The 26182-nt window shown below is 49.0% G+C and overlaps 2 protein-coding genes across 11 annotated transcripts in view; one reads left to right on the top strand and one right to left on the bottom strand.

Moving 5' to 3' along the window:
- The window catches only part of TECPR2 (tectonin beta-propeller repeat containing 2), a 107276-nt gene extending 105474 nt beyond the window's left edge, over positions 1-1802 (bottom strand). For 8 of the 9 annotated variants that reach the window (XM_045060549.1, XM_045060551.1, XM_045060553.1 and 5 more), the window contains exon 1: positions 1664-1802. The gene's annotated coding sequence lies outside the window, so the exon portion shown is untranslated. The remainder of the gene's footprint in view (positions 1-1663) is intronic. The other variant, XM_045060550.1, reaches the window with a different exon arrangement.
- On the top strand, positions 1792-25169 carry CINP (cyclin dependent kinase 2 interacting protein). 2 transcript variants are annotated; one of them, XM_023256079.2, is made up of 5 exons: positions 1792-1926; positions 12892-13060; positions 15692-15821; positions 22894-23023; positions 24685-25169. In XM_023256079.2, exons 1-5 carry the CDS (start codon positions 1920-1922, stop codon positions 24885-24887), a joined length of 639 nt encoding a protein of 212 aa, XP_023111847.2. In that variant the 5' UTR covers positions 1792-1919; the 3' UTR covers positions 24888-25169. The 2 variants fall into 2 exon arrangements, with proteins under 2 accessions (XP_023111847.2, XP_044916494.1); XM_045060559.1 differs by lacking the exon at positions 1792-1926 and adding an exon at positions 4750-4786.
- Positions 25170-26182: the final 1013 nt, after the last annotated feature.

Below are 26182 nucleotides of genomic sequence, written 5' to 3'. Positions count from 1 at the left end.
CTCCTCCTGACGCCTGCTACCTTCCTTTTTTCCCCACGAAGTTCCAGTAGCCGTTCTGTCCAAACTACACGGAAGCTAATATAAAATACCCTTCCTCAAACCTGAAGTGTTACCTTTCTAAAATGGAAAGCAGATCCAGAAGAAGACAATCTTCTATTGAAAATGACGATGTGGCTACAAAATAACTTAAACCCAACAAAAGCTACTGGCTAGGCACTCCTCCAGGGAGACTATCCTTATCCCAACTTCCCCACCATGGTCTCGGGTAAAGCAGTCCCTATACCCGCACCTGCTGGTTCTCCAACTAGAAAGCTCCCTGAAGGTAGGGACTAGAACCACAGCATCCCTAGAGCCTGGTATGTGGCAGGCATCCAAGGGACTCAAATAATACCGGCTGAATGAACCAACAGGGGATGTAAGTTGGGTTATCCAAAAAACAAACAAAAAAAAAACACAAAAAAAACCCCCACAAGGTCAGAGGCTTATCGAGGTGCACTCTGCTGGGTGTAAGAAAGTACAAACAGCCTTGCAGCTTAGGAGACCGGGAGACACTGGTGACGACACATAATACAGAGGCTTTCCTCCCAGATTCTGCTCCCAGTGGGTTTACAGGAAGGGAGCCAACCCCAAGTGCAACTCATCCCTCCAAGCAGATAAGGCAAATGTGCACCCAGGCTGGGAACCCACATTCTGCCAACAGATGGAATAGAAGGAACGGGACAAAATTCCTGAATCTCAGCGGGAAAGTGAGGAAGAAGAAAGGGCAGGGAAGAGAAACGGGAGGGCAGCATGTGGGTAACTCAGCAGGGGCTACCCTTTACTGAAATGTATCAGGTGCCAGCCAGGCTCGGTGCTTAGCGCTTTACCCGCACGGACCCGCTGGATCCTCCCACCGAGACAGAGGTAGAAACTATTATCATCTCCGTTTTACAGATGATGAAACTGCAGCCTAGCGAGGTGGTATCACTTGCCCCGAGCACACAGCTAGGAAGGGGCAGTGCTGTGACCTGAACCCGGGTCTCACTCCACGGTACCCCATTCTTTACGTCGCAGGACCTATTCTGCCTCCCAGATCCTCAAACAGGACTGAGGGAGGCGTCCTTCATTTACCCATTTAACGAACACCTACTGAGCACCTAGTAGGTGTGTGCCAAGGTCTGTGCCGGCAGTGCTGGCGCGCGGAGGAAGGCACCGGACTGACAGGGTCGGGGGACAGAACGCAACGTCAATCACGAGACAGCGGCGCTGGGAGCCGCGGGCCGGCAGGCAGAGGGACGAGGGACGAGGGACGAGGGACGAGGGACGAGGGACGAGGGTGCGGCAGAGGGAGGGAAGGCGCGGAGTGGGAGGAGCGAGGGCCCGGGGATGGGGCCGGCCGGCCAGCGGGGCCGAGGACGTGTGGGCGACCACCGCTCCCCTCCGGGGACCGCTGGCTTCTGCCAGACCAGCCTGGCGCCTCGAGTGTTGTGGCATTCGGGCTCGGCCACCCGCCGGGGCGACGCGGGGGCCGGGAACGGGGGCGAGATGGGCAATGCGACCCTGAGGCGCCGAGGCGAGCGAAGGGCGGCCTGGGGGAGGTGTGAGCGGCGGCGGGGAGGCCGAGGAAGGGGCGCGGGCCGGGAGGCGGGGGCAGTGGGGCCCACGGCGGCGTCGCCGGACTCACCTCCCGCGACGGCCCCTCCGGACTCGTCGGTCCGGCTCGGCCGGAGGAGGCGGGGACGGCCTCCGGGCCGCGGGGGCTGCCGGGAGCCCGTTCCCTGGGCAACCGGGCCGACACTGCCGAGCGACAGCCGGAAGCTGAGCGGCGGAGCCACCAGTGGCAGCAGGCCAGCTAGCTGAGCGCGGCGGAAGAGACGTCGGCGCGCTTCCGGCGGGCGTGGGCGGGGCTTCGGGCTCCTTCCCGGGATATCTGCGGACGCATGGCAGGTGCGTGCGACGGGCCAGCTCCCCGGGGCAGGGAGGGTGTGAGAGTCACGGCTTGGCCCGCGGCCTGGGCCGGAGGCTGGGAGCTTCCCGGCCTGAATGGGGGGTCCCTGCCTTGGCCCAGCCCAGCCCACTGGCCCCGCGCAGGCTCCGCGGTCGGCCCGGGAGCCCGTCAGTTTTGCCGAGCCTCAGTTTTGTCACGCGTGGAACTACTTGATGTATGCAAAGGAGTGTCGGCTGATCCAGATACCAAATTGTGATTCTCATTACAAACTAGAATTAGCGGAGCACATTGGGTGTCAAGCCTTGCATGCCCAACTGCTCCCAAAACCTTCCCCTGAATTCCCCTCAGGATTACCGGTCACAGAGCTCATAATAAAAGCTGTCATTCAGCGAGTGCTCACCATGTGCCAAGTCGTGTCCTTAGTGCTTTATGGGGGTCAGCTCATTTGAGCCTTACAGCGATCCCATGTAGTAATGTGAACAGATTGGGAGCTGAGGCCCTGGAGGGATAAGTGAGGCAGCCACTGTGCTTTATCTCACTCTGCTCTGTGCTGTGACTCTGATTACCGGTCTCTTTACCTACTAGCCTGAGTTTCTTGAAGTTAGAACTTTGTCTTAGGTTCCTAAATCTGTGCTGGTGTGGAGCAAAGAATGAATCAGATGTCCTCACTCTCAAAGAGTCCCTACTGGAGAAGAGTAACCCTTAGCAGATTATAGTACAGATGGTAAAAACTATTTCCCTATTTAACACAGGCTATTCAGCACCTACTATGTGCCAGGGTTCTGAGAGGGGAACAAGACGCAATCACTATCCAGTGTGCTTACAGTCTAGCAGGGAACATAGATATCACACAAGCAAATATACCACACTAGTGAGTGCCAGTGATAACGAAGAATAGGTTGTGTTCAGACATCTAGTGCAATGACTCCTGGAGGCAACCCAACCTGGGAGATCCAGGAAGATTTTTTTGTGGAAGGAGGGACTTTCTGGAAACCTAAATCAGATCATGTCACTTTCCTACTCCAAGTTTATTGTTTACTTTCCACTGCCTTGGAATACATCTAAACTCTATCTTGGTCTGTAAGGTTCCAGTTGCTTGACTGCCCCCTCACCTACCAGCCCCCCCACGCCATTCCATTCTAGGTGATGTGGGGTGATCAAGTACAATAGTCAAGAAAGAATCTTGAGATGTTGTATGGTGCAATTGTAAGTTTATGTAAGTAACATGGGGTCAGGACCCCCGGGGCGGAAAGGGCTGCGCTTTTTGCTGTATGAAGCTGGTAGTTGGTCAAGGGGGAGGAGACATGGAGGGAGTGTTTTGTCCTAAGTGTTTCTTTGAATTTCTACTCATAAAACTGCTTTCACAAGATTTCTCTGGCGTTTCTTACTCAGTTTGATAGTGTCGGTGAGATTTACAGGCAGTCATGAGATGCTTTAAGAAGGTAGCAGCCAGCACATATTGGATCCTTGATGAACTATCCTTGCTGGTTAGCCTTCTGGGCTAAAGGTGAACATTTTTCTGCTTCCATTTCTCATCATAGCCACACTGCTCTTTCTCAATTTTTCAGACTCACCAGGCTCATTCTCAGATAGGACCCTTGCTATTGACCTCTCATCATTCAGATCCCAGCCTAAATGACACCTCTTCAAGGGCTCACCCTAACACAAGACCCCATTTTCTTTTCCTTTTTTTTTTTTTTACGTTTATTTATTTATTTATTTTGAGAGAGTGAGAGAGAATAAGCAGGGAAGGGGCAGAGAGAAGGAGAGACAGGATCCCAAGCAGGATCCGTGCCATCAGTGTGGCCGATGTGGGGCTCAGACTCACAAACTGTGAGATCAGGAGCCAAGATCAAGAGGCAGTTGCTTAACTGACTGAGCCACCCAAACACCACCAATTCCCCATTTTCTTTTCCATATGACACTCACCATGGTCTAAATTGATCATGGTCATCTAGTTGTCTATTATCCACTTCCTGCTTGGAAAGTAAATTCCATGAAAATAGTCCTGGTAGGTCTCATTCAGTCACTTCATCCCCCATGTTTGGCATATTGTTGGTACTCACTAATGTTGGTTAGCCATATAAGTAAAGAATAAAAGAAAAACCAGTATGATATTTAAATAAGCAAAGGATTGGGGCGTCTGGGTGGCTCAGTCGGTTCAGTGTCCAACTCTTGATCTCAGCGCAGGTCATGATCTCACAGTTTATGAGATCAAACCCCACATTGGGCTCCACACTGGGCATGGAGCCTGCTTAAGATTCTCTCCCTCTCTCTCTCTCAAAAAAAAAAAAAAAAAAGAAGAAGAAAGAAAGAAAGAAAGAAAGAAAGAAAGAAAGAAAGAAAGAAAATTAAATAAGCAGAGCCTTTGGGATACTAAGCCAAGGGTATGGGGACACACACAGACAGGAAAAATATTCTAGGTCAACGTCAGAACTTGTACAGAGCTAGCACTGAGGCATAGAGAGCAAGCAGGAAGAAGATGGAGAAGTCGTAGACAGGACTTGCGTAACAGGCTGTGCTATTGTGGTTTATAATAAGTAAATATTTGGTCTTTGTCCTGTTCTTGGCACAGAGCTAAAACCCTTGGCATCGCCGAAAGTGTGAGAGTGATGTCTTTTGTCATGTTAATGCCGTGACTTTCGGAAAGCCCCTAGGTGACCTTTGGTTGGGGGCTGCTTGCCCCAGCCCACCCCTGTGAACTGGTCTTGTGATTAAAAGGTTGGAACTTTCAGGCCCCTCTCTCTCCCCTGCCCACCCCGTAGGGAAGAGGGTCAACACCCCATGATTTAATCAGCCATGCCTATGTAATGAAGCCTCCATAACAGCCCAAAAGGATGGAATTGGGGGCAACTCCAGGTTGGTGAACATGGTGAGTACTGTGCTTGGAGAGCATGGAAACTTTCCACATACCTTGCCCTATTCATCTCTTCCATCTGGCTATTTCTTTCTTTTTTTCTTTTTTTTAATGTTTATTTACTTTTGAGAGAGAGAGACAGAGCAGGAGTGGAGGGGGAGGGCAGAGAGAGAGGGAGATACAGAATCCCGAAGCAGGCTCCAGGCTCTGAGCTGTCAACACAGAGCCTGATGCCCGAACCCACAAACTGAGTCAAAGTCGGCCGTTTAACCAATTGAGCCACCCAGGCGCCCCTCATCTGACTATTTCTGATGGAAGAAAATATAGATATAAATTTGCCCTTCAACTAAGACCATAAATGTGTTCCCTTTAAACAAAGCAAAGAGCAATTTTATGTAAGTTTAAAAAAAAAAGAATTTAGTCAGCCATAGCAAAGGAATTAACAGTTTGGGACAGGCCAGCTATGGTGAACTATAGGCAAGTTCAAAGAGACAAAGGGAAGGTCAGCTTTCATTAGGTTTTAGGAGGAAATTGAGGAGAGTTGTTGTAAACCAAAGTTTATAGGACAACAAGAGTTGGCAGCTGTAGCCGTTTTTGCACCATGGTTTCACTCTTGGCTACAGGCAGTGGTCAGTGCATTATTGCTGGGGCAGGGAGGGATCTTCCGTCCTTTTCTTAAAAGCAGGAGACAAATTTCCTCTGTGAAATATGCCCTCCCTTGTTGAGATCATTCTTATCTTCCTTGTTCCTGCTGGTTGTGCAGGCTGCAGCAAGTGGTGCCCCCTCTCCCAGGGCTTCCTGACCCCATTTTAAATGAGGTTTCCTGGGGCATCTGGGTGGCTCAGTCAGTAGAGCATATGTCTCTTGATCTAGGGGTCATGGGTTCAAACCCCCCACATTGGGTGTAGACCTTACTTTCAAAAAAAGAATCTTATCGCTAAATGAGGTTTCCTTTATTTTCACACTTCCCCCTTTTGATCAAGATCTTTGTTCAGTAGCATCACTTATCGAGAATCAGGTTTTCTTAGATGCCTGGATGGTTCCGTCAGTTAAACATCCAACTCCTTTTTTTAAAATTGTCTTTTATTTTTTTAATTTATTAAAAAAAATTTTTTTAATGTTTATTTATCATTGAGAGACAAAGAGAGAGCATGAGCATGCGAGGGGCAGAGAGAGGGGAAGACACAGAATCTGAAGCAGGTTCCAGGCTCCGAGCTGTCAGCACAGAGCCCGACGCGGGGCTCAAACTCACAAACCGTGAGATCATGACCTAAGCCCAAGTCGGATGCCTAACCGACTGAGCCACCCAGGTGCCCCTTTAATTTATTTTTTAATATTTATTTTTGAGACAGAAAGAGTACAAGTGGAGGAGGGGCAGAGAGAGGGAGACACAGAAATCTGAAGCAGGCTTCAGGCTCTGAGCTGTCAGTATAGAGCCTGGTGTGGGGCCCGAACCCACCAACTGTGAGATCATGACCCGAGCCGAAGTCAGGGTACCCAACCAACTGAGCCACTCAGGCACCCCTAAACATCCAATTCTTGATTTCAGCTCAGGTCATGATCCCAGGGTTGTGGGATCCAGCCCCAAGTCGGTCTCTGTGCTGAGCTTACAGCCTGCTTAAGATTCTCTCTCTCTCTCTTCCTCTGCCCCTACCCTACTCTTGAACACACACTCTCTCTTTCAAAAATAAATAAATAAATTTTAAAAAATAAAAATAAAATAAAATAAAATGACTACTGGCAGTGCCTTTGGCCAACGTGGTTAGAGGGCCTGTACAGATTTTGCCAATTACATGTTTAAGATGCCAGTTCAACTAGCCCTGTGGATTGAGAGTGGTAAGCATAGTGAAAGTGTTGTAAAACCAGCCGAATAGCACAGACTGGTCGCATCACCCGACCAGTGAAATGAGATCCTTAGTCACTATGAAGTTCAAGGGTGGGTCTCCAGGTAAAGATGATCTTTACTTATAGAATTTTAGCTGCTGGGGTGCCTGGGTGGCTCAGTCAGTTAAGCATCTGACTTTGGCTCAGGTCATGATCCCATGGCTCATGGGTTCGAGCCCCGCGTCGGGCTCCGTGCTGACATCTCGGAGCCTAGAGCCTGGTTCGGATTCTGTGTCTCCGTCTCTCTCTGCTCCTTTCCCGCCTGTGCTCTCTCTCTAAATAAATAAATATTTAAAAAAAAAAAAAAAAGAATTTTAACTGCAGAAGAGGCAGTATGCTGCCTACAAGGAAAAACCTCAGTCCAATAAGAAAACATACAACCCGTGGCTAAAACATTTGTATCCTTGGGGGGGGGGGGAGGGGAAGCTGAATAAAATCCACTTGCCAAACCTCGGATGGTCCATTGGGCAATTAAAATGCCCAGGGGCGGTGTGGACAGGTTGTCCAGCATTGCAATTTGGTGCAGGTGGGATGAGCAGAGCAGGTGCTTTATGGCCTTATCACCTTGCCCATAGTATTGATTTACAGAGGTCATTTTATCAGCGCAGCAATGGCTGCACGCACAGCGGTCAGTAATGGGAATTTTCGAGTCTCTGGCAGGACGGGATTGCTGTTCGGCCCAAACTCTAGTTTGCACAGGGATGGCAACAGGGGTGCCGGGACTGTCTCCTCACTGGCCTGAGCCAAAAGGGTGGTGATAGGAATGGCTCTGTGGCAAGGGGCAGAGCCTGGTGCCACATGGCCTGTTGGCCGGAATGCCCTGTGGAGTCGATGGTGGTCCCCGTGTTGGGGGTGAGTCCCCCAAGGGTATTCCCTTCCTTTTCATATCTAAATGGAAAAAAGGGAAGTGGATAATTGGGATGTCCAAGAGCAGGATGTTTATTGGGGTTTCTTTTAAGGTATTAAAAGCTAAGTCATCCTGGGGTGCGTGGGTGGCTCACTCAGTGAAGCATCAGACTTCAGCTCAGGTCATGATCTCGCAGTTCGAGAGTTCGAGCCCCACGCTGGGCTCTGTGCTGCCAGCTCAGAGCCTGGAGCCTGCTTCGGATTCTGTGTCTCCGTCTCTCTCTGACCCTTCCCCACTTGCATTCTTTCTCTCTCTGTCTCTCTCTCTCTCTCTCTCTCAAAAATAAATAACATTTAAAAAAGCCAAGTCATCCTGACCTTCCCAAATAATGGGGTCAGGGATCCAGTTCTAATAATAGCCAGCCAACCTGAGAAAACCCCATTAACACGCTTAGTTTTAGGTTTTGGGAAGTTCAGAATGCAGTGAAGGCTACCTAAATCCAAATGTGGACCTTGTTTCAACTTCAGGTGCCCTAAATATTGAACCTGGGTTTGAACTAACTGCAATTTTCCCTTTAAGACTGCATGTTCTTTTAAGGCTAAAAGTTTCAACAGGTGGATGCTGTCCTCCTGTGGGGAGGCTTGGGAAAAGGCGGAGGAAGCACGTCCCGTAGATATTGTCACAAGACGGCGCCTCCAGGAAACCTCGTGTCATCTAAGTCAGCTCTCGGGGTTCGTGAAGAACCCTGGGTCGTGACTGTCCTGGTGTCCTGCTGTCCCACCCAGGCGAAGCAGAGAGATTGGCTGGCCTTATCCACAGACATGCTGAAGAAGGTGCTCTGTAAACTGGTCACCGTGAAAAATTTGCTTTTGGTAGGGATAGAAGCTAATAAGAGTGTGGGGATTAGGACAAGAGGGTGGTGAGGGAGGTCAGTGTTATTTATGGCTTGGGGTTCTTGGACAGACCTCCCTCCTCAGCCACTGGGTCTTCTTACAGGTAAAATAGGGGTGTCACTGGCCTTACTACAGGGGATAATGAGACCCCGAGCCTCCCGATGTTCCGTTAACATCTAAGTGCCCTCAGAGTGTCTTTGTTTACGGCTCATCCGTTAATTCCGGGGAGAGGCTCTGAGGGGTCTGTTGGGATCTTAATGGGAGGCGTGCTGTGGATCCTGCCGGGAGCAGTGGAGGATTTTGCCCATACAGAGGGCGGTAGTTGGTCCAGGAGGATCATACGGCTGGTGTCCTCGGAATCGGCTCCAGTGCGGTCAGCGACTGAGCAAATAAAAGATGTCGAAGGGTCACGGGATTCACCAGGTTGGCTATTTTGGTTGCCGCTGTCGGATTCTAGAATTACTTCCCCCTGCCGGGAGAAAGAAATCCCAGCGTACTTCTCTACGACATTTGGGCCCGGTGAGTGTACAGAGGCCGAGGAACTAAGGAGAAAAGGTGGGCATCTCTTAGAGGGCCTGGGCAAGAGAGACCAGGTTCAGAGACGGGACCCTTTCGAGGTTTACTAGAGACCCTCCCTCCCACTTGAAGGGTGTTAGCACTCCGAGGCGGGGGCTGCTTGCCAGTAGCGGGGTTGAGCACTGAGTGTAGCTCTCGCGTCCATAAGGGCAGAGAGACCTTCATTCCCAAGGATCTGGAAAGGCTGGTCAGAGGGTGGAAGGCGGCTGGAGCTCTTAAGTGTCCAGCGGTCTTTTTCCAATGGCCTGGCTTTTTACAATATCGGTAAAGATCGGGACGCTTTTAGTTTTGCTTAGGGGCCTCCATTTGTCGGAGTTGAAAATTATGGACCACACGGTTCTTCCTTTTTGTTGAATCACCCAGGGTGCAGGCGAGCCGGCTCGCTACTTTAACTGGGTCTGCAGTGGACAAGCTTCCCATTCCGTCCCGGTCCTCTTAACTAGAAAGGGAAGATCCCAGCTCAGCCCATTAATGAACACAGAGTTAAAAACTGCCCAAGTGGATTCAATGTTTAAAGGAAGACCAGAATTTTCTTTAAAAACAATTTGGAGCCAACTATTATAATCCTCCATAGATAGGTTCATTGGGCTTTTGGATATAAGCCTGAATCTTACCGTATTCAGCAGTTTGGGGGAAAGTCCTAGGAATTAACTCTGAAAGTCATTTAGCAACCGCAGGAGCTCAATCATATAGCAAGGCCAGGGATAGTACCCCATCTGTGCTTCTAGACTCTCTCTGTGTAGCTGGGGCACAGAGGTGCACGAACACCTGCCTCCAGGGCTTGACCGCTCCCTGCGGGGTTCGACCACTCCCTGCTGACAAAATCCAAAGACCCGAGAAAGGAGTGGTGAGGACACAAGACAGGAGTGTATTTCTCGGCAAAGCCAATGCCAGGAAGACAGCAGTCTAATGTCTCAAAGACTGTCTCCCAAGTGCTGAAAATACTTGCAGGTTTATATAAGGAAAGTGTGGGGCAGGGGTCGGTGGGTGTGAGCAGGTGGGCAGTGAAGGTCAGGTCAGTCATTGTCGTGGGGTCAGTCATGAGGGGTCTTGCTGGCTTGGGGCAATCCTCATTGCTTCAGGGGCAAGTTCTGGTTCCCAACAGCGGGTACTTTGTCAGCTGGCTCTTTTGCCTGAGTTAAGAGATAAGCTGGAAAGAATTTAATCATTTAGGAAGTAAAAGACTGAAGGCAGATTGGAGGTAATCCTCATTCATCAGGATTATCCCAATCAGCAGTGTTCATCCAGGGCTCGGACTGGCCCTCAACAAGTGTGTGAAATAGTTGATACGAATCTGAGAAACTGGGTTGATAACTTTGAATAACCGTATTAAATAACTCAGCAAATCTATGAGGATCTGTGAGGATTGTCGGCAAATCTGAGATCCCCAAATCTCACTTTGAGAAAGTCTTTTTTATTTTTTCTTAGAGAGAGAAGAGAGAGAGGGAACACGAGCAGGGGAGAGCAGCAGAGGGGGGGGGAGAGAGAGAGAATCTTAAGCAGGCTCCACGCTCAGCACCGGGCCCAATGTGGGGCTCGATCCCACGACCCTGGGATTGTGACCTGAGCTGAAATCAAGAGTTGGATGCTCAACCAACTGAGCCACCAGGCGCCCAAGAAAGTCTTTGACTATGGGTCGTAATTCAGCTTTTGTCCAGGGAACATGAGAAATTGGGAGTTTAGCATTTGGATCCTCAGAGGGTCTGACTTTCATGGGCAGATTTTAGTAAGTTTGGGAGAGGAAGAAATGGGGAGAGGTCCAGAGAGAAAGGGAGGAGGTTCAGACAGAGGATTGAATGAGGAAGTGGAGGGTATAAAGGAGGGGGGGCCATGTTGGAGGGAAAGAGGAAGGTGGCTGTTGGCTTTGCGTACATAAGATGGCCATCGTGTGCTCTGAGACTAAGAGGCCTCAGAAGACTTTTGCCTTCTTTCAATTGTTTGTTCCACTTGGTTAATTTGGGATTGGTATTTTATAAAGAGGCGACTTGAGAGTCCTGAATATGTTTATAAACCTTCAGGTACTCATTAAAATAGGCATCCCTCGTAGGCTGCTTAATCTTAGACTGAGAGCTTTCTAATTAGGTTCTGAGAAAAGTTGGGGAGATCAAGAGGTCGCCATCATGGCCAATGAAGTTTTAACTTCTCATGGGGCGCCCGGGTGGCTCATCTGGTTAAGTGCCTGACTCTTGATCTCAGCTCGGGTCTTGATCTCGGGGTTATGAGCTCAAGCCCCACATTGGGCCTCATGCTGGGCGTGAAGCCTACTTAAAAAAGAAATAGTACCCAGCGTGATGAGCACCGAGTGATGTGTGGAATTGTTCAGTCATTATCTTGTACACCTCCAACTAATATAACACTGTTAATATATTTGAGAATAAATAAGGGGTGCCTGGGTGTCTCAGTCGGTTAAGCATCCGACTTTAGCTCAGGTCCTGATCTCGCAGTTCGTGAGTTCTAGCCCCACGTTGGGCTCTGTGCTGACAGCTCAGAGCCCGGAACCTGCTTTGGATTCTGTGTCTCCCTCTCTCTTTGCCCCTCCCCTGCTCATGCTCTCTCTCTCAAAAATTAAACACTAAAAAAAATTAAATTAAATTAAATTAAATTAAATTAATGAATAAGCACACGAAGAGGGAAGAACTTTAAACATAAGATCAGCTGGGGTCCCACAGGGAGGACCCTTCTGAGAGAATGTAGAGAATCAAGATCCCATTACTCAAAATCTGAGGTTTGGAAAATGAGCGAGTACTTTAAACGAATTAAGTGGAACGCTCCTCCAAAGGGAGGGACTCAAAATCTGAGAGACTCTGAAGGGGTTAGCACAATGGCGCCCTGCAGATGCCTCCCTGCAGCCTGAGGGTGATCGTCCCCTGGGGTCATCTCCTTTGGCCCCCAGTGTAACCACAAAGCAATGTTAACTTTAAACAGAGCAAAGAATCACTTTTTGTAAAAAAAAAAGAAAGAAAGAAAGAAAGAAAGAAAGAAAGAAAGAAAGAAAGAAAGAAAGAAAGAAAAAAAAGAAAGGAAAGGAATTACAATTCAGGACAAGCAAGCTATGGTGAATAGTGGGCAAGTCGGAAGATACACAGGAGAGATCAGGTTGCTTTTTTTTTTTTAATTTTTTTGAATCATTAAAAAAATTTTTTTTAATGTTTATTTTTGAGAGAGACGGAGCATGAGTTGGGGAGGGGCAGAAAGAGAGGGAAACACAGAATTCGAAGCAGGATTCAGGCTCCAAGCTGTCAGCCCAGAGCCGGACGCAGGGCTCAAACCCACGAGCTGTGAGATCATGACCTGAGTAGAAGTCTCATGCTTAACCAACTGAGCCACCCAGGCGCCCCTTAATTTTTTTTTGTGATGTTTATTTTTGAGAGAGAGAGAGAGACAGAGCATGAGGAGGGGATGGGCAGAGAGAGGGGGAGACACAGAATCCGAAGCAGGCTCCAGGCTCCGAGCTGTCAGCACAGACCCCACGCAGGACTCAAACCCTCAGGCCATGAGATCATGACCTGAGCCGAAGTCGGATGCTTACCCGTATGAGCCCCCCAGGCGCCCCGGAAAGGTCAGGTTTAATTAGGTTTTAGGGGGAAGTGGGGGAGTGTGGAACACAAGTTCCTTGGAGAAAAACACGTGTTTGAGGTTCTCATTGGCTGCAAGTGGTGGTTGGGGCACTGTTGCTGGAACGGGGAGGATCTTTCTCTCGAAAGCAGATAATGAGATTCCTATGCGGAAAATACCCTCCCTCGTCATAATAATTCTTACCTTCCTTCTTCCTGCTGGCTGGCCTGCAGCTAGTCATGTACGCACGACAGCTCGCCTTTCAGGGCCTCCCGACCCCGTTTTAAATGAGGTTCATTTTATTTCTTTTCACAAATTTCATGATAATTATGTTTCTTTTACTCCCCATCAGGAAATGCTCTTGGAAGTATAACGCCCAGAAAACCTGTCTTATCTGTCAGTGCAAGAAAAATCAAGGACAATGCAGCTGATTGGCATAACTTGATCCTGAAATGGGAAAACCTCAATGACACAGGTTTTGCTACTGCAAATAATATTGCCAACCTGAAAATCAGTTTATGGTAAGTGCATCCAGAGCTCCTCATGCTCTAAGTGCTTCACCCTGGGACTCTTTTTTTTTTTTTTTTATGTCTATTTTATTTTGAGAGACAACGTATGCACGCACAAGTTGGGGAAGGAGCAGGGGAAGAGAGAGAGGGAGAGGGAGAGGGAGAGGGAGAGAGAGAGAGAGAGAGAGAGAGAGAATCCCAAGCAGGCTCTGCACTGTCAGCACAGAGCCTGACATGGGACTCGTTCCGACAAACTATGAGATCGTCACCTGAGCCGAAATCAAGAGTTGGATGCTTAGTCAACTGAGCCACTGAGGTGCCTCCCACCCTAGGAGTCTTTTTTTTTTTTTCATGTTTGTTTATTTTTGAGAGACAGAGCATGAACTGGAAAGGGGCAGACACAGAATCCGAAGCAGGCTCCAGGCTCCGAGCTGTCAGCACAGAGCCTGACGAGGGGCTCAAACCCATGAACCATGAGATCATGATGTGAAGTGAGGTCGATGCTCACCCGACTGAGCCACCCAGGCGGCCCCCTCGAGTCTCTTAGGGTTGCAAATGTAGTCTTTATCAACATGCATAAATAAATTATTTTAAGAAAAAGAGCAAGGAGCAAAATGACATATGCACGTATAAACTGTATATGTCCATTTTAAGTACAAAATTATGCTACGTATTATTCATGGTTATGTCCGTATGTAAAAGTATAAAAACGGATTGGAAGGACACAGGCCCGGTCATGAAGCTCACACCTTCTAAGATGAATGAGCGTTGGGTGGGAGATCAGTAGAACTTTGACTTCATAACAATGCACTTTGTTTCTGTGATGTTGTGATTTATGGTAAGACATATCTGTTCGGTCTCCGTCCCTGTTCCTGGCACGTGGCTCCTAAAACCCTGCTGATTCCCTAACGGGTGAGAGCTTTTGTCCTCCAGAATGATCCAGGTGAAAGGAATGTCCTGTTATTCCTAACGTGTTCTTCCCAAACCCCCTGAGTTAATGTTAGGGAGGTGACTTCCGGAAAGCCCCCTGGGAACCAACCAGGGGATTAGAGGGCATGACTTTTCAGCTCCACTCAGGGAGGGGAGAGGGACTGGAGGTTAAGTCAGTTGCCAACGGCCGATGATTTAATCAATCGTGCCCACGTAACGAAGCTTCCATAAAACCCCAAAAAGACAGAGGTTTGGAGAGCTTCTGGTTTGGTGAATAGTAACACTTCTGCGTGCCAGAAGGGTGGTACCCAGGCTCCGCGGGGACCGAAGCCTCGTGCTCAGGACCCTTCTGGACCTCACCCCATAAACCTCTTCATCGGGCTGTTCCTTCATATCCTTCAATATCCTTTGTAATAACCCAGCAACCTAGTAAGTAAACCGTTTTCCTGAGTTCTGTGAGCCGCTCCAGCAAATCCTAAAGATCCAAGGGGGCGGGTCATGGGAACCTCTCACTTATAGCCCATTGGTCAGAAGCACAAGTAACAAACAACATGGACTTGTAGTTGGTGTCTGAAGTCGAGCAGGGACAGTCTTGTGGGGCCGAGCGTTGACCTGTGGGGGTCGGAGGCTGTCTCCAGGTAGATAGTGTCTAAATGGAGTTAAATTGTGGGGAGCCCCGCTGGGGTGGAGCACCCCACTCCCCACCTTTGGTGACCATATGTCAGAAGTCAGCTGGAGGATGGGGAGTAGAGGAGACACAGGAGTGTATTTTTCCTTAGCAGTTTTTTTCTTTTCTTTTTCGTAAGTTTATTATTTTGAGAAAGAGTTGGGGTGGGGCAGAGAGAGAGAGGGAGACAGAGAATCCCAAGCAGGCTCCACGCTGTCAGCATGGAGCCCGCCATGGGGCTCGAACCCGCAAACTATGAGATCATGACCTGAGCTGAAATCAAAAGTTGGACACTTAACTGACGGAGCCACCCAGGCGCCCCCTTAGCAATTCCTTTAAAAAAGACAGGAGTCGTGAAAAAAAAAAACGTTGGCAGTTACCACTTCCGACTGGGAGATTAGTTTCATTATTCTCTCCTACGTGTATATTTTTTATTTCTCAGAGTTAGGATTCTCTGTTCCTCTGTCATCATCCACGGACCAGAGTTGAGAGTCTCTGGGCCCGGCCTGTCCGCCCGGCTCTCGCCAGTCCCCGGCGCACGTCACGCGCCCTGGCCCTCCGCCGCCTTCCCCCCTCTTCCTGCCGAGGCCCACTCAGCAAGAACCGGCGGTTCACCTTCCTGCATAAGGCGCTCTCTGATATTGTCTCTTCTAGTTTCATGTTTAGTTTTCTCCTGGAAGTGTGGTGACCCCACGAGCTAAGTTCATACCCCATAGGCCACAGCATTCAGTTTACCAAACGATTTCCAGACAGCGAACTCTGGGAAAACGGTCATGTCTCTTTTGTCCGTGTACATCGAGCACGGACTCCCCTGGGCCAAGCGTACCACGGGGCTGCATTCAGCCGACTTACTCCAGTGCAAAACTGGTGGACGTGTTCCTCGTGGACAACAGTGATAAGTAAACATACGTCACAATGACACGAAATAACACCTGTACCAAATGCCTGACACAGTTGCGTGGATATAGCACTTTTTGGGTTTGCCGTAATGAGATGAGGTGCCTTTCAGAGAGTACCGTGTTCCCCCTCTTTTCTATCTTGTCCAGGAGTGAGGACAAGACAGAGCTACAGAGCAGCAGCCCGGCTTGCGGGGAAAAGGCGGGAAGGACGCTTCCGGAATATAGCAAGGAGCTAGAGATGCTGTGTGAGGAGCTGCAGACCACCTTCAACGCTTTGGTGAGATCCAGAACCCCTGACCCCCTCTGCTCACAGTCCCCGAATCCCAGGGGTGTATCTCGGAAGGTGTGGACGCTGTGGGAGATGCTCTCCTGTAGATACTTGCTTTTTCCTCCTCCGCCTTCTCCATTGGTGTCTTCTACTTCCTGCCCCCTAAATCTCGACGCTCCCCAAGATGCTGTCCTAGACCTTCATTCTTTCAGCCCTGTGTGATGTCCTCTGGCTCTTTTGCCTGAGTTAGGAGATAAACTGGAAAGAAGAAGAACATAATTGTTCAGAAAGTACAGACTGAGGTCAGAATGGAGGTAGTTGAAGTCTGTCAGCATGGCCGTGTTCCAATAAAACTTTATTTATGGACACTGAAACTTTAATATATCCTTTTCATGTATCATAGAATATTCTTTTTACATTTTATTTCAACCGTTTGAAACTATAAAACCCATTCTTAGCTCTTGGACCGTACGAAAGTAGGGTGTGGGCTGGATTTGGCCCGTGAGCCCTAGTTTAACACATGAGAAATGCTCTTTAATGTCTGTTTAATGAATTAATGACTGAGTTCCCGTGCCCACCGTACCTGCCCCCAAATGTACACAGCTCCCACCTCCATACTGGAACTGGAGCAACTAGAACTTACCTACGAACATAGAAAATCGTTATGTATGAACGGTATTTGATGGAGGTGTTTCTGATACGTAACGTGATTCTTTGCCCGTTAAACAGGAATATGTGGGGTATAATTGTCTTTCCTTGAGATACCGCTTGTTCAGATTTAGGGTTCCAGCTATTATAAAGCTATCAGTTTAGAAGAATTTCTCAGGAAAGAAACACTACCCTCTCAAATATCAAATCAATTGCAAGATGCGTTACGGTTTCAGAAGCAGTGAAATGAGAAAATAATGGTAAGTTGAGGACACTTTGGCAAGGTGGTCTTTTCTTTGTGATTGAGATCAGTACTGTCTTCGGGATATTTAGGATGCTTACGGGGCTACATAGCAAACAGTCTCCTAAAGGATTCGGTTTTTGTAACTGTCCTGTTTGCCTTCTCTTCGCCCGGGGGTGGTGCTGTGGTGAGAAGCAGATAACCAGACAGGCGTCAGCGACTTGGTGTTGACCCCCGCTCACAGGAAGGCGGGAGGATAAGGGCTGCGGGCTCTGTGAGATCTGCTTTCTTCATCGTATCCGCGCTGTGTCTCTGGCAGACGAGGTCTCGACGCAGCTCCGGGGCCAGTGGGGAATTAACCCAGGCAGAATGAGCCATCGAAACCTAAAAGTAGTAAGTTATGCAAAACCGCCCACTTATTTTGTTTGTTTTTTCCCAAATTAACCCATTTGATCATGGCAAATATTTTTGCTGGAACAAAAAAGCGGGCGCACATATTGTCCCTGAAAGAGAAGGAACCGGGTGGCTGAGTTCTGGTGTTGAAATCATTTCAACAGCCAAAGAGCTAGACGCGTAATGCTTGGTTAGGTGCACTTCAGCCCCGATGGCCTCGTGGTCTGTCGTTTCGATGCACCCCCACCTCGCTCCATAGCCTCCTCGTCCCTCGTTCCCTCCTGGTATGAAGATGTCACAGGATCTCAAAGCTATGTTAGAATGAGAAACACTTCCAACACTTACTAATGTGACTTTTACAAAATGTAAAACGATCTGAAAGGGTTTTGTTTTTAAATTTTTTTTTTTAACGTTTATTTATTTTTGAGACAGAGAGAGACAGAGCATGAACGGGGGAGGGTCAGAGAGAGAGGGGGACACAGAATCGGAAGCAGGCTCCAGGCTCCGAGCCATCAGCCCAGAGCCTGACGCGGGGCTTGAACTCATGGACCGCGAGATCGTGACCTGAGTTGAAGTCGGACGCTCAACCGACTGAGCCACCCAGGTGCCCCAAGGATTTTGTTTTTAAATGCCACTTGGGTCTTGTTAGCGCACATTCTCATTTAGAACTGTATCCAGAAGCACATTAGGAAAAAGTTTGGGAAGGGGAGGGTGTGATTGGTTTTGTTTATCTGTCCTTGGTTCTCCCCATTCTTTTTTTTTTTTTAATGTTAATTTTTATTTTTGAGAGAGACAGAGCGTGAGCGGGGGAGGGGCAGGGAGAGAGGGAGACACAGAATCCAAAGCAGGCTCCAGGCTCTGAGCTGTCAGCCCAGAGCCCGACACGGGGCTCGAACTCGGGAGCCACAAGATCATGACCTGAGCCAAAGTCGGCTGCTCAACCGACTGAGCCACCCAGGCACGCTTGGTTCTCTGCATTCTTAAGGGGCAGGCTGGTGCCCCGGGACCCCTTCTTCAGCCCCACTCACCTGCACTGAGGAGAGACTGGGAAGACATTAGCAGGGAGAGGTAAGGTCCAGAAAACCCAGCCAGCAGGCTCGATGGACGGAGCAGCAGCAGATGAGACGTGGAGAGCCTTGCCCTCGGTCCCCGGGACCTGCGGCACAGGTCCGCGTGAAAGTAGCTGCTGGGTTATAGGTGAGCGCATGCGCGTGGTCAGCCAAGTTCCCAAGATCTTCAGATGGAGGCTGGGCTGTGTCTGTGACAGCCAGGACAGCCAGGAAAATGATGGGCCCGCCCGTCCACGTGGACCGAGAGACCATGGATGCGTGTTCAGAGCGTCCTGATGGGGATCTGAGCGGCGCGGGCCTTGTCAGACAGGAGTGATTGGAGGAATTGGAGTTTTCACCCGCGAAAGGAGGAACCCGTGGACTAAACGGCTGCCACGAAAGCCAGGAGCCACCCCAAGGGAAGGAAGCCGTACGCTGGTTTCCTGAGGCCGCTGAGGGGACCGGGGAGACCCCCCTGGGATTGGCAGAAGCTTTGGCTCCCACCAGAGAACAATGTGGCAGGTCCTGTCCACAGCTGGGGGTGCTGTGTCCCGTCACTGGAAATGAGCCCCTCAAAGGCTGTAGGATTACAAAGGCCATGGAGGAATTAACCCCTGGGTGGAACTAGATCCGCGTACGCACGTTCCCTCCGTTCTCGTGTCTACCTCACAGTTTGTATCAATCCCATGCTCTTTAGTCACTTAACATTTGCTTATAATACAACCAAAATCATGTTAAAAAGACATTAGCTGAATATGGCTTCCCCATCAAAGTCTTTGAGCCTGGGGCTTACCTTCTTTTTCCTAAAAAAGGAAGGATTATTTCCATAGAAGGCAAGTGTGAGCGACGGGGAGGGTCATACTGGCCCAAGCCAGTCACCAAAACAGGAAGACAGGCCTCGTGGTGCACGGTCATGAATGCCACAGCTGGGCGAGTGGCCTCGGGAAGAGGTAGGCCCTGGTCTCTATGGTCTCCCCAAGCCACAGTGTCCTGAGACAGTGAATTTATTCTATGTTTTTTATTAACGCTTTATCTTTTAGGACAGTTTCAGATTCACAGAAAGGTTGAGCAGATAGTAGGGAGAGTTCCCATAAATGATCCCCTGCCTGCACCCTGTTTCATACATTACTGTCCTGCGTTTCACAAATTTCATTTGTATGCTACCTACGTTGTAATTCATGAGCCAGGATTGAACGTTGTTAGTCAATGAAGGCTGTACTCTATTCACATTTCTTTTGTTTTTTCCCTAACGTTCTCCTTCCATCCTGGGAGCCCTTCCCAGACGCCACAGTAAATGGAGTCATCATGTCTCTTTAGACTCCTCTTGGCTGTGACAGTCTCACAGACTTCCCTGTTTTTTATTATTTTTTTAAGTTTATTTATTTTGAGAGAGAGAGAGCACAAGCCGGGGAGGGGCAGAGAGAGAGGGAGAGAGAGAGAATCCCAAGCAGGCTCTGCACCGTCAGCCCAGAACCCGATGCAGGGCCCAAACTCACGAATTGTAAGATCGTGACCTGAGCTGAGATCAAGAGTGAGATGCTCAATGGATTGAGCCAGCCAGGCTCCCCTTCCCTTGTTTTTTATAACATTGACAGTTTTGAGGAGTACTGGTCAGGTGTGTTACAGCTGGACTTCAGTTAGAATCCGTCTGATGTCTTTCTCACGGTTTGATCGGGGTTGTGGGTTCTTTGGAAGAAACCGCAGAGATGAGGTTCTGTTCTCATCGCATCCTGTCAAGGGCATGGACTGCGACCATGACGCAGCACGATGGGTGTTGACCTTGATCAGCTGTCTGGGGTGTGGTCAGGTTTCTCCTCTGTAAAACTAAGTCCTCCCTCCCCTCCCCTCCCCTCCCCCCCCCCCCCCCCCCCCCCCCCCCCGCCCTCCACACTGTCCTCTCTAGAAGGAAGTCACTGCAGCCCACGCTTGAGCTTGAGGAATGAGAAGTTCTGCTTCACCTCCTCAAGGGTGGACCATCTGCATGGATTATGTGGGCATTGGAGAGTTGTCTGTTGTCCCCCACCTGCTAATTACTGGATCACTTGTTTCTGGCAGTGTGGACTCGTGTTCATTTGCTTTCCACTTGGGGCTGTAGCATGGAAGCACCGCTTTCCTTTGTGCCTTGAGTTGTTCCTGCTTTGGCCACCAGGGGTTCAGTTGGCTCCTGTGTCCCTTTGACATGCTTCCATCGTTGTGAGTTTTCGGTTTTGGTCTTTTTGAACACTTCCTTACTCTCCAGCCTTCCAGGATGTTCTGGGCCCATCTCATGTATTTCCTGCCTCAGTCCCAGGATCAGCCATTTCTCCAAGGAGCCCTGGTGCCTCCTACTGGAGGAACCAAGATCGGGGCGCTGGCGTCAGGCACTGAAATTCTCTGCTCCGGTGAATTTATTCTAGTTTGAAGTGGTTTGGAAATAAGTTCTCATTCTATGTCCAAAAGCAAAAAGCTGGTGTCATAAGGGTGATAATGTTATTTTTCCTGTTCTACTCCAGCTTTTTAGAATGTTTTCCCAGACTCGGCTTTTAAGTGTCTTTAAGGAATCTGACCTCGGTGGGGGACTTTGAGACACCCCTTGTCCTAAGCTGGATGAACATTCGGGAGTTTGGTCTGTGGGAGGAGGTGGACTGAGGTGGAGCTGGGGGGATGGGCCGCCACTCATGCCCTGGAGGCTCAGGGCTGCCCACTGCACATCTCCCTTGACTCTGTCAATGACCGAGCTGAGCGTGGGCACCGCCGACCTAGCATCAGACCCCCAGGATTGTCCTCGCCCGCTCTCCTGATCATGTATAAGCTTTTCTTTGAATTGGGTGGCAACAGGGAGCTGCTGAAGGACACAGAGACCACGGGATGGCATGTCAGGAGATGGGGGGGGGGGGGAGGCGTGGCTTGAGGTGCCGGCTTTGACCTTCTCTAGTTCAGCAACCCTGAGAATTGTCCCTTCTGTAATGCAGAAGTGCTGAGTCCTACCTCTTGGGGTTGGGCCAGGTGAAATATCGAACCTCAAAAGATTGGGGAAAGGAGTGCAGTCCTTTAAAAACGAACGGTAGCAGAGCTCGGTGCACATCACTTCGGGTGTGACTGGAGGGCAGCTGAAGGGCCAAGTGCAAGGAATTGCGATTTTGATGATTTATGTATCTGTTCGTATTTACGCGCGTACATAAAGATAACCGTACATAGGAATTAGAAATGTGGCCTTAAATCTGAAGTCTTAGTTACTTCGCCCCTTACCTAACAGACCCTTCTATAGCCCCAACTAGGTGCTTCACACACACTAACTTAGTCCTCCTAACCGCCACGTGAAAGCAGGCACTTCATCAGAGCGCTCTGTGCTGGCTCAGCTGAGCAGTGGTGACAGGCCCGTGTCCTCGGCCACTGCCCTGCACATGACGCGCGGTGAGGGAGCTTCCCGCAGAGCCCCTCCACCCCACCCCGAGGCACCATCAATGTCAAGTCCTCCCCATTTCCTTCCTGTGTGAAGCGTGCAGCTCTGTGATGACGATTTTATAAGCAAGGAAACAGCCTCAAGCTTTCAGTATACTCAAAGGCAGTTAATAAAAGTCAGAAATATGGGAATGCAAGCTGGTGTAGCCACTCTGGAAAACAGTATGGAGGTTCCTCAAAAAACTAAAAATAGAACTGCTCTACGACCCAGCAATGGCACTACTAGGCATTTATCCACGGGATACGGGTGTGCTGTTTCGAAGGGACACAGGCACCCCCATGTTTACAGCAGCACTATCAATAATAGCCAAAGTATGGAAAGAGCCCAAATGTCCATCGACGGATGAATGGATAAAGAAGATGTGGTATATATATATATATATATATATATATATATATATATATACACACACACACATATATATATATATACACACACACACACACACACACAGTGGAGTATTACTCGGCAATCAAAAAGAATGAAATCTTGCCATTTGCAACTATGTGGATGGAACTGGAGGGTATTATGCTAAGTGAAATGAGTCAGTCAGAGAAAGACAAAAATCGTATGACTTCACTCATATGAGGACTTTAAGAGACAAAACCGATCAACATAAGGGAAGGGAAGCAAAAATAATATAAAAACAGGGAGGGGGACAAAACATCAGAGACTCATAAATATGGAGAACAAACTGAGGGTTACAGGAGGGGTTGTGGGAGGGGGGATGGGCTAAATGGGTCAGGGGCACTAAGGAATCTACTCCTGAAATCATTGTTGCACTAGATGCTAACTAATTGGGATGTAAATTTTTAAAAATAAAAAATAAAATTTAAAAAAAATCACAAAAGTGACCTTAAAAAAATAAATTTCAAAATGACCCCTAAAAAAAATTAATTGATTAATTAAATAAAATAAATAAAAGTCAGAAATAAACTCATTTACTGCCTTTTGTCCTCTCAGCCCATAAAGGCAGAGCCTGACTTGAGATTCCTCCAGGTCTTTGGTGCAAAAACATTCGTGCCTTCGGAAATCTCGGTGAAGTGGGACACAGCAAGCTGTCTCTTTCCGGCACCAGAAACCCAGGGTTTATTTTGAAGTCGTCCAACTGAATGAAATCGTAGCAACTGTCTACCTCCATATCTCTCCCTGGAAATTTGCTGCACGTGGAGTTTCCAGTGTTGAGTTATTGGACTTTGGGTCTCACCAGACTTATACTTCTTAGCTTGGAAATCTTATAGTTATGGAATTGGAGACTAGAGTAGATTTCAAATAATGTTCTCATATTCCCAATTAATATCTTTTCAGGCCAAAATACAGACGAAAATGGAAAAGCTGTCTTCAACTACCAAGGGAATTTGTGAACTAGAAAACTACCATTATGGACACGAGAGGCAGCGCCCCCCCCTGTTTCACACGTGGCCCACAGCCCAGTTTTGTAAGTAGTTCTTTCTGAGTTGATTCTCAGGAGTTGAAATTAGGAGAGTATCTGTGTTATTTATTTTTTTAACATTTATTTTTGAGAGAGACAGAGTGTGAGCGGGGGAACGGGCAGAGAGGGGGAGACACAGAATCCGAAGCAGGATCCAGGCTCCGAGCTGTCAGCATAGAACCCGACGTGAGGCTAGAACTCGGGACTGGCGAGATCATGACCTTGGCCGAAGTCAGACGCCCGACCAACTGAGCCACCCAGGCACCCTGAGAGTATCTGTGTTATTTCAATCTGGTACTTGAAGAAGCTGACAGGCTTTGAAATTCAATTCGAGAGTGTCCATTGGAAGGGAAGGAGGTTGGGGGCATCTTAAAATGGGCTTCTTGGCTCTAATAATCAGCAAAGAATGTTAAACATAATTAGAGACACATGAAGCCAGTTACCCTTATTAGCCCCTTAAAGCCAATGGGTCGAGGCACTCAGCTGGCTCAGTCAGAGCATGAGACACTTTGATCTTGGAGTCATGAGATCAAGCTCCACGTTGGGCATAGAGATTACTTAATAAAAAAAAATAACCCCCGGGGCGCCTGGGTGGCGCAGTCGGTTAAGCGTCCAACTTCAGCCAGGTCACAATCTCGCGGTCCGTGAGTTCGAGCCCCGCGTCGGGCTCTGGGCTGATGGCTCAGAGCCTGGAGCCTGTTTCCGATTCTGTGTCTCCCTCTCTCTCTGCCCCTCCCCCGTTCATGCTCTGTCTCTCTCTGTCCCAAAAATAAATAAACGTTGAAAAAAAAAATTTTTTTTTAAATAAAAAAAAAATAACCCCAACAACAACAACAAAATGGGTAGAATCAATTCCACCTCCTCTGCAGAGGCAGAATTTTCTTCCTTTTGAAGAAGGAAAGAGCTTTTTGGGTTTTAAGTTAAAACATAAGTTGAGGGGCACCTGGGTAGCTCAGTTAATTGAACGTCCAACTATTGATTTCAGCTCAGGTCATGATCTCATGCTTTGACACATTGAGCCCCGTGTCAGACTCTGTGCTGGCAGCATGGAGCCTGCTTAGGATTCTCTCTCCCTCCCTCCCTCCCTTCCTCACTGCCCCTCCTATGCTTGTGCGTGCTCCCTCTCTCTCTCTCTCTCTCTCTCTCAAAAATGAATAAACTTAAATTAAAATAAAAGATAAATTGAAGTCAGTTCAGCCAGCCCCATGGAAGAAAAGTAGTGGGAGCATTTAATCCATTACTTAAATAAGTTCCATGAGATCACGATTACCTTTAGCTTTGTTAGTTCAAAACAAGGGCCTAGCCATGTGATGCCGATCTGAGACCTCACTTTCAAATGAGGAAGAAAAGGGTAAAACCATTGACCTGTGATGTGTTACTGGAATATTACCAGTTTGAGGTGAACCTCCTGTTCATAATCCTCGCAGGAAGTGAAGAGTTGAGCAGAAAAGGTTATACTTGTTAATTTCATGAACCTTCTCGTGCTATCTGATCCTGCTAGTCTGCACGAGCCAGAGTGATAAATACCCACAGGTTCCTTCTTTATCTCGGGGCTCCTGCCGAGGCTGGCGTTTGAGGAGGAGGTTTCCAGAGCAGTGCCTCCCCCACCCGGGGCAGGAGCACTGCCGCGCGTTTCTGCTTCTAAAGGAGACAGACGTTCGTTTCAGACGAGGTTTCCCGCAAGCTGTCCGACATGTACCGGAAGGAGCTTCTCCTGAAACGCACCATCACCGAAGAGCTTGCGCACGCCGCGGACCGCGACCTCACCCTGAGCTACTTGTCAATGTGGCTGCACCAGCCCTACGTGGAGACCGACAGCAGGCTGCTTCTGGAAAGCATGCTGCTCGAAACGGGGCACCGAGCACTGTGACCTGCCAACACGGCCCGGCCCGAGCCTCCAGGCTCCGGGCCCCTGGCCGCTTCTGTGGCCGCCACGGCGGATGGTCTTTCACGGGAGGCCCCGTGCTGCACCCCGGGAGCGTGCCCTGTGCGGTGCCATGGCCGCCCGGCGACCCCAGGGTCTCCAGGTTGGACCATCTCTGCAGCTCCCGGTGGCCTCTCCAGACACTCTCCAGACACGCTCAACGCGTGCCTACTGTGAATCTGCCACCCGAGAGGTTTCTACAGGAAATAAATGAGTTCCTCAACAAGACGATTGAGTGATCTTGTTTTTGTAACTTAGGTGTATTTCACATACCATTTAGATAGAAAACCCCTGGTTTAGTATTCTTACTCGGTACCTCTCTGTATTACTTAAATTTTTATGACGCTGCATTCGTTTTGTAATTACAACCAATGTTTAGAATACCATAGAGATGGGGCGCCTGGGTGGCTCAGTCGGTTAAACGTCTGACTTCGGCTCAGGTCATGATCTAGCGGTCTGCGAGTTCGAGCCCCACATCGGGCTCTATGCTGACAGCTCAGAGCCTGGAGCCCGCTTCTAGTTCTGCGTCTCCTTCTGGCCCTGACCCTCCCCTACTCACACTCTATCTCTGTCTCTCTCTCTCTCTCTCTCTCTCTCAAAAATAAACATTTAAAAAGCCATTTTTAAAATACCATAGAATTAACTGAATAAAGACGGCATCAGCAAAACTACCTACGAAAAAAGTTGCCTGAAAAATAAAACAAAACACATTGCCTGTATTTGCATACTGAGGATGTGACAGGCCACTCGGTTCCTCAGGCACAAGTTCTAGAGTCTGACAACATTACAACATGTGCAACCAAATACGGGGGACTCCATCCTACCATCTGCTTCCCAGAAACAAATGGAAGAAGCTTCACACTACGGCATGGATGTGACACATGATCTGCCCCCACGCCCCAGAAACAAGTGCTTCCCAGGGACAGAGAAAATACTGGGGACAGGGACTTAGTTTGGGAGAAAGTGGGGCTACCTGGCTATGCAAACTGACAGATCAAGAGCGCTGAAAGGCAACGTTCCTGGGGTGCCCCCGGGGGCTCGGTCGGCTAAGCCTCTGACTTGGCTTCAGGTCATGATCTCGTGTTTCGTGGGTTCGAGCCCTGCATCGGGCTCCCCCTCATCGGGCTCCCCCTCATCGGGCTCTGTGCTGACACCTCGGGGCCTGGAGCCTCCTTCAGATTCTGTGTCTCCCTCTCTCTCTGCCCCTCCCCCACTCGCGCTCTCTCTCAAAATAAACTTTT

This window comes from Felis catus, chromosome B3, assembly GCF_018350175.1.
Source record: "Felis catus isolate Fca126 chromosome B3, F.catus_Fca126_mat1.0, whole genome shotgun sequence".
Lineage (NCBI taxonomy): Eukaryota > Metazoa > Chordata > Mammalia > Carnivora > Felidae > Felis > Felis catus.
Note: the sequence above shows the minus strand (reverse complement) of the source record. Positions and strands in the feature narration are given on the sequence as shown.